The 12,898-nt window shown below is 38.2% G+C and overlaps 1 protein-coding gene across 1 annotated transcript in view; it reads left to right on the top strand.

Annotated features, from left to right (window-relative positions):
• The first annotated feature begins 9,901 nt into the window (after window positions 1-9,901).
• Window positions 9,902-12,898, top strand: part of SYNPO2 (synaptopodin 2) — a 78,901-nt gene continuing 75,904 nt past the window's right edge. Inside the window, exon 1 of the mRNA XM_041482265.1 lies at window positions 9,902-10,021. Coding sequence (XP_041338199.1) covers window positions 9,917-10,021 — 105 coding nt within the window. The 5' untranslated portion in view covers window positions 9,902-9,916. The remainder of the gene's footprint in view (window positions 10,022-12,898) is intronic.

Consider the following 12,898-nt stretch of genomic DNA (forward strand, 5'->3'; position numbering starts at 1 on the left):
GGGAAATCCACAATTATGGCCCCTGTTGTATCCATGCTCCCTAACTCCCCCAGAGGACAAAAACCAACCAGCACAGAGGGCATTCACTGCCTACCTCAGAGACTGTTGGTAGAGCTTGCTGGCATATCTGCGAAGCAAAAAATGCTATTTAGGCACGAAAAACGATATGCAAGTGAAAGAGACTTCATGCTATTATTTACTTAGGAGACACTCTGGGTCTTGAGAATAGGGCACTCGCCTTAAAGCCAAGGTCCTGATCTCTTGTTGAGTTGGTGCCTCTTGGCTAAAACCACTTTCTTTCCCTGAAACTCAGTAAAACAGAAATTTTTATAAAACTCTTTCTGGTCCACATGTGGTAAGTTCTATGCAAGCCACACGTTACAAAAGCAAATGTGCTTTAGAAAAATCACTGTGGCTGTTTTCTCCCAAAAAATACTTTCTGGCTGGTTCAAGCATCTGGATTTCCCAATATCTGCAAGCTGTGAGACTCCTCCGCTTACTCTCACTGACTGTTGCTATTTTGGTTTCCTAATGAAATCAACATTCTGGCAACTCGATCTGGAACATTTACAGGAGATAGATGTGGTGTTCTGAGAAAACTGCTGTGATGTTTCAGTTGGGGAATTTAAATTATTTTTAAAATTCATTTACTACTGTCTAAGATGCATGAGTGGAAGGTTGCACTACCTGTTCTTAACAAAAAAAAACCCCAAGACTTGATTATCCTGCTGTAATTGCTACTTAATGAACTCTAACATAAAAACAAAGATGAGGTCTTAGTATAATCTGATTAATAATGTATCACTTATAAAGCACTGTGAATAAACATTAGCCCACCAGTCTGAAAGAACAGGAGAAAGTTAAACCATCCTTTCTGTGTTTGCTTGCTGAATGTATTTCTCAAATTTCTCAAACATTGATGTATTTTACTTTTACATTCAAAAGCATCTGAAGCAGCTTTATTTACATTGGGTTTCATTTTATGTTTCCTGCTTGTGTTTAAAATTTCTCATATAGTAGTGGAGTCTTGCTATAGAGCAGTACTCAAACTTACTAGCAATAAAAAAGAGTAGCTGCGTGAGTTCTTTGTAACAAACTGGTGATTTGATTAAGATGCAAGTACCTCTATGTGTGTTCTTACTTTCACTGTGCTTCTGCTTTACTCCACCATTAATGTTGAATATCAGTCTTGATTACAAAGTATTTTTCAAAATACTGGGTTCATGCTATTTGGATACCTTTAGTATAAAGCAATTGATGCCTTCCACATGATCAACAAAAATAAACATCTGAATTATTTTTTTAAAGACCCATCATGTTATTTTTACACCATAGAAACAACAGAAGGATAGGAGATGCAGCTGCAATTAAAATTAAGGGCAGAAGCAAAATTCTATGCCACGCTTGGTGTCACAGCATGTGTGGTAGCTTTGCACTGTGGAGGCACATAAACCACTTGTTCAGCATTTGCAGACATGGGCAGATGTGTGGAAAACAGACAGATCCATGTCAAGGTCAGCTACAGAGTACAAGAGCACCAAAAGCAGAGGCCTGTATCAGAGGCAGAAGGAGCTGAGAAGTCTGGAAATTGGTTCCTAGCAAGAAGATGCAGCGCAACAGGCAAGGCTGAAGGATCAGCAGGGGTTAAACATCAAGGTGTTTTTGGAGGGCAGATTTTTCCAATAGAATCTGCTCCACTTGGAAAGGAATTAATTATCAAAGAGCTGGAATTCTTGTTCCTATTGCCAGGAATGAAGATAGCTGGATTGCTTTTTAATCTATTGCAGTTATTTGGATGGGGGGTAACATTTCATGCAGGGGGGTCCTGGTTGTGTCACCCCTGCTTCTTTGGTAAAGCCTAACCAGAACCATTCAGAGGCAGAGTGAGCAATGCTCTCTGCCTTTTGCAGGCGGGACTTGGTGCCAAGGTGACTTCTTATGCCCTGTCCTTTTGCCAGATGCTGTAGCTGGAACCACCAACGTCAGACTCACTGGGGCAGACACTCAGCAAAACACTTCACTGCAGTTGAGAGTGTTAGAAACTGCTCCACAAACCTTACAGCTTATTTTGTAATACAGAGGAAAGAGGGAAGGAAAGGATACTTCAGGAGGACTCAAACTACCAAACTACAAGCAGAGAATTTCAGAAGTTTTCATATTTCTCAAGATTTCACTGTATTGAGCAGCTATTTCTCCCATTTTCCAGGCCCAGACCAAAAAATGGGAGTTTTCAAGTTTAGTAACTTAACTCCCAAACTTCCCGAGACCCACACTGCATTGTAACTCAGTTTTTCTCTGCTTCTCCTGTTCTTGTTTTCACTATGGAAAAATTCATTCTTAGGAGCCTTCCAAGTAAGAAACAATACCTGCTTTAAACTGCAATGCAAAAGTAGTTGATTTTTATGCTGGACTGCAGCCATGCATGTAATTGAGCTCTTTCAAAGCAACCAGTCAAGGGGAGTGAATCACCTCTACACTTGCTAACAGGAAACAAAATTTAAAAGATTAAATCTGATGCAGGAGAGTATTCATCAGACTAATTTTAAATATTTGTGTTCAATCCTAAATTCCACATTAAACCATCATTTCAAAATTTAGTAGATTATTTGGACCTAATCCATATCTCAGCTATGATGAAAATATATTTTCTAACTGAATATGATGTGATTACTCTTGATTCATTTCATTGTTGTACATCAGAGGAGAGTTTGGCATGGTGTATTTCTTTAGCCCAACACGCTGGCATGAAATGTTCTTTCAATAGGAAGAGGGAAGACCATAAAATCCAACTGTTTTTGATGAACAGATGGATAAAAGGTGCTGTGTTACTTAACTGCCCCCTTTAAATGACAATTCAAAGCACTAGGGCAGAGGTGAGGAAAGTGGAACACCTGCTTGCATTACTTACATGCGTGTTCCATTCAAGGCTCTTCCAAGCTTTGGCAAAGAAGATCAATTTTGATTCTCTTAGGCTTTGTTAGGAAGAATGGGATGCAGCATCTCCCTGCCAAAACCAGAAAGAAAATTACACATAAATAGTTTTCTTTTTACTTTAGAGGCTTTTATCAGAATTTTTCCAACTACTGAAGCCAAAAATGTAGTCATCCCATCTCCTGGGAATCAAAACGAAAAGGAAATAGACACCTAAGAGTCTTTCCAAGTCCCAAGAGTAAATTAGTTCTTACTTGCTAAAACACAGGGATAAGTAAAACCAGCAGTGGAATGGCACCTGGAAACATGAATTCTAGCCCAAAACATTACTCCTAGATTAATAAGAAACAGTAATTCCAGCATCACAATTTTTTTTCCCATGTTCACAAACCTTGCAGTGAATGTGTTTTACTTTCTCTCACAACAAAGTCTTGTAGCTATTTTGTGAACTAATTTTTGGACACAATCTGAAATCCTTGTCTTTTTATAAAGGAAAACCTAAAAATATTTTTCTCCAAGAAGTCCAGGGAAAAAAAAAAAGGTTTACTTCTCTTTAGCCAGTTTGGGAAAGTATTTCCTGATTATCTGAGACTGGCTGTGGTAGGAACAGGTAGGACAATCACCAAAACACCATGAGAGGCCTCTTCCCCAGATTCTCTTTGAGTTATCCATGCATTTTTATACATTCTAATGTCTTATATTTAATGGTGCAGGTCTTTGGCTGCAGAGGCCTATGTACATGCTTTGAGAGCTGCTCATTAATTGGATTGTAGTTACATTCTCTACACAAATTTCTATTTACTCTTACATAGTTCAGCAATGCCCAATGCCAACAACACTGTTTCTGTGTTTTGGAGGAAAGTGGCTTCTTTTGCCAGTTTATTTGGATTTTTCCCCTCACAATAGAACCAAAACTCCTAATCTAGGATGGCACCCCGTAACCTAAATGCTGAAAAATACCCTCCTATACTTTTCTTTGCTTCTTCCACTGTGCTTCATTTGCCAGTCTTGAAGCTGGGCAGAAAAACAAGAAAGCAGGACTAGTTCTAGAATTCAAACCCATCATACACTACCTTGCCTTATAATCCACATTAGGGATAAAAATTAAAAGCTTTTACCTTTAATCATGAGGAACTGCTCAATGCCTCCTATGAGTGTGAGCAGAGTTTTGCTGTCTAGCCTTATAGGTAGCTAAGAATTATCTATGACCTGTATATTTCATTTGTTTTCACTAAGAACTTGGTATTACTGGTTGTGGTACCTTTGCCACTCAATGTCTGTACTTCCAGTGAGCAAATCCTCTTATCTGGCAGTGCACTGCAAGGTTCCTCATGCAATCAAAACGTCTGGATTTTATTAATTTGTCTTGTAGGACAAGAGAGTTTTGCTGGGAAAAGATGAAGAGAATCAGCTTTAATGGATGTTAGCTGGAGCCACGCATTTGAACCTTCCATCAATATATTTAATTCACGTTGTCATTTTATACCTCTTTTGAAAATTAAATCCTTTCCATGTGTCTCTGTTCCTTGTTGCTTCTTAACTCAGGAGTAAAAAACTTAAGGGTCGCAATTAAGCATAAATGTATTTTTCTACTTCCGTAACATTTGTGGAAAATGATGTTTAGATCTGCCTTCAAAATTTACTTTTGCCTTATGTAACTATTGAATTGTAGAACTATGAAGGAAGGTAAGTTATTAGGCAATGATTTGGGAAAAGAACATGTGCTGAGGTGCCTGACATTGCCCAGTTTGCAGAAGCCACTTTAAAAAAATCATTTGAAGGGGATATATTGGAAGGGGTCATCTTCCCTTCATTTGGAAGAGACTGTGTCTCATGATTTCTTTAGTGGCATGGCTGTGATTTTATAATTTTTTTTTTCATTAAACCAGCTATAAATTTACAAGTGAGGGATTTTCCCCACATAATTAACAAAACAAAACCAAACAAACAAAGTCCCCCAAAACCAAACCAAACCAACAAACAAAAAAGCCACCAAGAACCCACCAAACAAATTAGCACTGGCATTTTTAAAATCTTTTTTCCCCCCTGCTGATTCTCGCATTTGGCTGAATTCACATTCTACAATAAATTGGGTATTTTGTTAAATTGTTTACAGATGATACAGTTAAATGTAGAAAGCTGTTAAAATAAGTATTATTAGGGAACTAGCTTATGTTGATTTTAATGTGGAAAAAATCAGATATGAAAAGAAAATGAAATGCAGAAAAAAGAGGAAGTCAGACCATCTGGGTACTTACAGCAGTAAAATGCTGCCCATAAATTAGAGATCATGATATCCCCTTTCCCTCTGTCTCTTCCTCATTACTAAGGAATGGGTGGAAATGTTTGCATTTTTAAAGAATCCACAGACCTAGGATACTACTGTAGGTGAAATGAAAGCTTTGCTTTTATTGCTGGATGAAAAGACGAACATATGTCTTGTTTCTTCTCACATTTGAAGAATGTCTTCTGAACTCAGCTGCAGAAATACTTGATTATTAGATTTTAGATAAATCCACTTGTAGTAAAACTGTTCAGTATCATAAATTATGACAGCACAAGGAGAAAATATATGGACAAGTGGCGGCAGATGAGGCAAAGAAACTTAAGAAGTGGTCACCAAGACCACACAGCTGTAGAGGAATTCAAAGCTGAAATAGCTGACCATTACTGAGATTAGAGAGTGCCATATTTTAACTAAAGTCTTCCAAGAGAGACTCAGAAAACAAGAAGTCTGTCAGCTTGATATCTATCCAAAACAAAGAGGTGGAAGCTGTAACATGGAACAGTGGACGTCTGGATAAATATGACTTATCTGGGAAGAGTTAAAAAGGTTTTCATAAAAGGAAGTCCTGCCTCACAAGCATAAGGCAGCTCTTTGAAGGGATCAAAAAACACGTGGATAAGGGTGATCTGATTGATCTTGGATTTACAAAAGGCTTTCAACAAATTCCTTCAGCAAAGGCTTTTAAGAAAACTAAGCAGCCATACATGGCTTAGAAGTATAAGGTAATACACATTGGGGAAAAAACCATTAATTCACATATAAAACTATGTGCTTGGAACTGAACAGCAACAGATAAGATTTGAAGATTTTGAAAGATAATTCCAGGAACACATTAACTCTGCAGTGTCTGAAAAAGCAAATTCGGAGTGTTGGGGTTAGCAACTAGAGAACAAGACAGATATCATCATGTTATTGCACAAATCCCAACCTTGTCTGCTCCCTGAAGCATGTGTGGTGTTGCAGACGGTCATTTCAAAAAGGATTTAGAACTATAGAGGATGTAGCGAAAGAAAATGAGGAGAATGAAAGGTGTGAGATAGTAAAGGATGACTAATTATTCTATTCTCTCTTTGAAAAAAAAGTAGATGTGCAAAATGTCTGTAAAGTAAGTGCCTGGGAAGCGTGCCTGCGGTCACAACTGGTCACAGTTTTCCTTGATCCATGAACCAGGGGACATCAAATGAATCTGTAGGATCCAGATTCAAGGCAGAGAAGGTGATTATTTATGTCATTTATGTATTTAGTTAGGGATGACTTCCCATGCTAAGCTAATGATACTAAAAGTTATGTGGATTCAAGAGGAAGCAACATCCAAAAGTTCATGGAAGAGAAATTCCTGGTACATAGTACAGAGCTGCCACATCCAGCTGAGGAAATCTTTGAGTGGAGGCTCCCTGGGCAAAGAAATGCACTATTTTCCATGTTCCATTTTCCATCTATTATCAGGGACAACATTTCAGGATAGATGGTCTCACTTTGGCTATTCTACAAGTATGGCTATTCCTACCTTATCACAGCTCATCCAGGCTATTGTGCTGGGTTTCTTGACTGGCAGTTCTTGAAGGGAGATGAGCAAGGGGAGGTTTGACCTGGAAATGTTGTAATACAGATCTCATCATACAAGATTAGATTGAAGCCAAAGCTTTCCCTGTATTTGGGCAGAGATAGATTGATTTTGAGTGAGTTCTGCCACTTGTCATTTTCCCAGTTTATAGGATTATTTGTGACATCAAAGTTTTATCACTTGTTGCCTAAAACTGAATCTTTAGGTTTTAGTGAAACAACGGAGATGATGGGAGTGGTGAAATGACTGTAGTTAACATTAGCTTGAAATTTTCCAGTGTATTTTGAAAATAATCTCATAATTGATGCAATTTCTTTAAGCTCTAGAAATTACAGAGACCAAAAAGTCATAAACTCCATTATGGACTCCACTTTAATCTTGATGTCCAGTTTCTGACCAGCATTCAGAAATGCCACAGGATGCAGGAGTGTACAAAAAGATATGAGGTGTATTGAAAAGCAAAACATGCTGCAGCATAAGCATTTAAGAAATTAATATAAAGCAACTGGGAATTGTTAAGGCCTATGGAATGTTCTTTGAGAGATTAAGACATAGGAAGCTTTGGGCATCCCCATCATGGGAATAATTTAGTTACAGACTTCAAATGGTTTACTGCAGAGCAAACAAGAAATTAGCCCTTAGAAGAAAGCAGCAATTTGTTTGAAATTGTTGTTAGAAAAGTCTCTCAACATGCTGATGAGACAAAAGTTATTTCTCCTATTTTTTTTCCTCCTATCAGGATCACAGCTCTTGTCAGTTCAAGCAAAGAGTCCTGTATCACTTTAAATGTACCAGGTTAAAATATTCCCAAAGCTTTATCATACACCAAAATCAAACAGATCCTGGTGTTCTGACTGGTCATTTTTTCAGCTGAGCAATCACTAATCAAGGTTGTTCTGTTCTAATATTTTGCACAGTACAGTTATATGGTCAAAAGTGGCAGAGACATCTGTATCTAGTACAAATTCCCATCACAAATGTGAGCATCCAAATGCAGGGGTGATTAATTTGATTTCTCCAATAAGTATATGAAGAAGTTCAGAAGCAGAGATCAGATTTGATAATTCTCCTTTTTACCAGAAGGATAAGAGACTAATACAAGCTCAAAACACCCTAACAGTAATTAAGCATTTCATCACAAACTTGTAGCATTTGAAGGCCTAATAATTATGTGATAAATTCTGCTCAAACAGATTTTTAATTTTTGTATCTAACAGAGTGTCATGGAGCATTTGTTGCATCTATTTACTGAAGAGTTTTATTGCCATAAAATCTATAAATACTTGTATCATTAGCTTAAAATGAGAGAATTTTGTCTAAAGCAAGATTCTACCTAGAGAAAAAATAAAAATCTGTCTGCTGTTGCACCATATCAACACTGCAGAAGATAATAAGCAGTTAGCCACCTTGAACTCTTTCAAATGAGGTGTCTGCACTCAAAGGTTGTCTAGCAAAGTCCCTTTAAAGGCCATCCCCTTCCCTAGTATGGGTTCTCTGATGTCGTTTTCCTTAAGTATTTAATTATATGGCAACCTGTGCCTGTTTTGCTTCTCCAGAGCTGTTGACTTGTAGTCAATAAAGCAAGCACTCTTCCTCCTACTAAATCCTGTTATTGAGAGAGTGACATTTTCCTCTGTTTGATCAGGGATCTTCTCCCCACCCAGGCTTTGTGTTACCTTAGTGTCTTAGAGGACTAATGAAGGACACAGGCTCCTAAAAGTCTGTCTGCTTTTTCCAGCCAGAATATTTCAGTTTGACAGAAGATCCTCTCTCTACCTTGATACTTTGTCTTTGAAGCATCACTCAAGGGGTCACTTAATTGCCAGATGCACTGGATAGGTTTAAGCCCTCAGTGGTTACCCTGCTGCTTAGATGCAAAGTCATGTAATTTAAATGATGAGGGTTTCCTATATCCCCAACATCTGTGACAGCTTAGAACCAGCCAACGAGCAACATTTCAGAGAGGAAACACTGAGTGAATTTATACTGTAAGAAGCTGTGTCCCAGTACCCTGGGTCTCAAAGCAAAAGGTGCTTCTTTCAGAAATTTGTGCAGACATTAAAGACTGCTCACCTGCTGAACACTCTCCTTTAGAACCAGCATAGTTCAAAATGCAACGTGATTTAAAGCAGGCTACCTGACTTTGGGCTGAGGTGATAGGAGATAATGCTGTTCAGTTGTTAACACCCAGCTACAGGTGTATTCATCCTGTGCTGAAGAACAGTCACCTCTTAAACCACCCCAATGAATTTGCTTTTTTTTGGTGCTTATAGTAAGGTTCCCCTTTAACAACACAATGCAAACCATCCATTGATAGCATCCGTAGATCTGATACTTCATTTTACTAACCCTCTTCCCCTCTCTGGTAGGAAAGGCAACAGGCTTCATAAGAACAGGTAATATTAGGGTCCAATAGTACAATAGTAATCAGGTTATCGCTAAATTGCACTACATGTTAAGCTATACTGAGGCCAGAGAGAAATAGAAAAAGAAGAAATTCTATGACAGGGAAATGATAAAGTTTTTTTCCTTTTTTTTTTTTTTTTTTTTTGCTTGCATGCCTGCAGTGCTGTAGAAAGTACATGCAGAGCAGAGATGAAAATCCTAAAGCCAGTTCTGTCTAAGTGAATCGGTTATTCAGAGGATGTATGTGGTGCTTCACTTGAGATTCTGCTTGGAGTGAAAAGGCAAGAAATGAGTAAATTAGAGTTTAAAACATCTGGCACCGTTTACCATTTTACCAATAAAATAAACTTATTTCCCAAATTGTAACTCTTCTTTTTGCTGTTGTTTTGATTTAGCTGGCAGGAGAGTCATGTTTAAAGCCAGCCTTCTCTGCCTCACGGCAGAGTCTCTGCCTGCACTCCCTTAAGCTCCAAGTTCACTTACTTTACTTTGAAGGTGGGCTGAGCATCGGAATCTGACGAAAGAGTGGGCTGTGCCCTCGGTGCGAGGGAGCTCTTCCATTCCCCTCAATGACTACATTTGCTCGTGCAGTACACAGCAGCAGCAACAGTGTGGTGCTCTGGGTCTCCAGCTCTGCCCGGCAGACGGATCTGCAGCTCGCTGAACATCTGCAAGCCAAGTTTTTCATGTTCTCCCGTGTGTGAATGCTGCCCAACTGCACCAGGAAAATGGGCACAGGGGATTATCTCTGCATTGCTATGAGCGGAGGGGCGCCGTGGGGCTTCAGGCTGCAAGGGGGCAAGGAGCAGAAGCAGCCTTTGCAAATCGCCAAGGTAGGAGCATGACAGAAAGATGTTGGAATTTTGTGGGCACGGATGACAGGACCACTTTGTTTAAATCCATCCTGCTTCCAGGGAAATGGTTGGTGTGGATCTTGTTGTGATGCTTGTTTGAATTCGCTAACGCGTTTTGCAGAGATTCTACAGGTGCTGATTCTGTCGGTTTCAATAAAAAGGGATTATTACTTTTTGGTTGCTTGCAAGTGTTGCAAGGGTTTCGTTAGATGCTGAGTGTTTCACTTGTGACATGATGTGTGCCTTTGAGCTCCTGTTGCCTTCGCTCTCTGGCTTTGAGTGCACTCGGCACATCGCAAAACTCAATCTCATATTAGGAAATGCTGCTTCAGTCATCTATTTATGATAGTTTTTCTACTCTGGTCATAGAATAAATACAGTTTTATCATGAGAAAATGTTCTTACTATTTTGGGAATCCTGGAAAGCATTACACTGACTTATCTCTGGTTTTGGAAAGTTATCCAGTCTCAGAAGCAGCTTTAATAGATGCCAAACATCCCCTCTTATATTTCATGAGCAACGCTGAAAATTACTGGACACTTTACAAATTATCTGCACATATAGAAAGAGGGCAAGACCGACAGTAGAAGTTTACAATAAATTAAAAAGAGGAACTGGTAGCCCCAGCTTGCAGAAATAATTTTTCAGACACAGTTTTGTTAAAAATCAGTGCTCACTCCAGTGCAACAATGAAGATTTGTCACGGTTATTAAGGCTTATGTAACTGTATGGAGCTGCATTCTGTTCTCATAGACAAGAGAGACAAATTTTGTCCAGAGCTCTGAGCTCAGCAAAATACCACTGGCTGAAACAGTTCGGGGACTGATCACCAGCCCGTGAGCTCTGCCTAGTTAAACTGAGAGAGAGAACGTAAAATGTGCCTTATCTCCTTCCAGTATCTTGATAATGCAGTACACTGAGTGTGTTGGTTTTACTTTGATATGGTATTTTAGATCAGTAGTTTAGTATTTAAGCTGTAACTTTCTCAGGCTGTCAATGCACTTGGTTATTAGTTAATTTTAATTTACTGTATCAGTTAACTTTTTCACAAACAGCAAAAACAATAAATCGACCTCATTTTATAGGAGAAGGTCCTTTTAGCTCCTCTGTCAAGAAAAGAACATCGTTCACTACTCTTTTCACTTATTTCCAGCCTATCATATCAGCCATATCCAGTAACAGAACTGTGATTTATTGAGGGTCTGAATAATTTTTCTCATTCCTGTTAAATTTTTTGTTTGCTTTTCTATGTTTTGCAAAACTGGAACATGTTCACTTTTTTCCTACTGGTGGGCAACTGTTGCTGTGCAAGTAAAGCCTCCGGTACCAGATGGCAGTGGACTCCTGCCATCTAGTGAAAACTTGTAGCTAGAACTTAAAAAATGGTGAGCAGCGGTAAAAGGCAAGTGGCCTTGATAACATGAAATCAAAAGTAAAAACCACAAGATTCTGACTAAACTTTAGTTTTTCTGATAAAAACGGTCTGTTCAAGGGTGGGTTGGGTATTTTTTTTTCATGTCCACGTCCTAGACTGGGCCACTTAAGCCTGGGAACTAAAGGCTGGGACTTGAGGTAGTTGTACCTTACTTCAATGTATTTTCAGTAATACACAGCATTACTGAATATTCAATAATACACAGTATTTTCTAATGGGAAAATCCCCAGGAAAATAGACTCACATATTATTTAGAAAATAATAATATGTATTTTTAGGAAAAAAAATCACAGGTACAAGTTTGTTTTCTTGTAAATGAAAGGAAAGGCTCCAGAGGGGTTGCTTACCCTTGTCAGAATGGAGGGAAGAGCACTCAGGTTCTGGTCATGAGTGGAGAAGTGATTGTGATACAAATGTAAAGTGGAGAGGGATATGAAATAGAGGGAAATGAGATAATCCATTAAAATATGTCAGGACACAAAATTCTCAGATTCACACTACCTAATCTTTGATGAAGGAAACATATTGTTTTTAAAGCTGATGGGATAAGTCACTGCAGCTCACTGCCAGAAGCAGCTTTTACCAGTTGTTTTATGCATTTTTAAATAGTTTTATTACATTTATAAAGAATATGTAAATCATTCCCCCTCTGCCTAGCTCCTAAAGCATATATTCAAGTAGCATTCCCACTGAAATCCATGAGAGTTTTGCCTAGAGTATTAGGCAAATTATTGTCTTCCATTACCATGAAAAGTGTTAATGGAGAGATAAAGACAAACTTTTTACCAAAAAATATCCCGGTACTTTTTCACAAGTACTTTTGCAGATAAAACAGGCAATTTTCATTAGCAAATAATTTTACAACCACTAAATTAGATTCAAGACCTTTCAGTAGTTTGTAAGTGTGAGATTGCTACAAATGGATTTTTCTGAAGTATGAGAAAGTCTCATTCTGCTTGTCTATTTTAAACCCTTATTCAAGATATAAATTTGAATCATTTTCTGTAGAGGTATAAGAAGTATTTAACAATTCTCCTCCTCTAAACCCTGGCTCTGTACACCAACTTACTTTGTGAAGTGTGATAATGTTGCAAATAATTCATAGAAACTTATTTTCAGTTAAAAAGAATTTGCATATTCTATATACTGACACAATATTAAATAAAGTGTTTTAAATGCTATGTCCAAAGACACACTGTGCTAATAAAGTTATCTAATAAATGGATGTTATTTAAAAAAAAAAAAAGTTTAATCATGAGTCCAAAGCTAAGGAAAACAGTGGCTGTGTGTATCCCTTCACTAAACCATGTCAGTGCTGTGCTGTAGGATGGCTTTCCCAAAGCAGGAGATGGGAAATCTCAGTGTAGTAGTGACCCTAGAAGGATAAGTATTCAAGATATAGAAAAGCCAAGCAATGCAT

This window comes from Pyrgilauda ruficollis, unplaced genomic scaffold (assembly GCF_017590135.1).
Source record: "Pyrgilauda ruficollis isolate IOZ18807 unplaced genomic scaffold, ASM1759013v1 scaffold58, whole genome shotgun sequence".
NCBI lineage: Eukaryota > Metazoa > Chordata > Aves > Passeriformes > Passeridae > Pyrgilauda > Pyrgilauda ruficollis.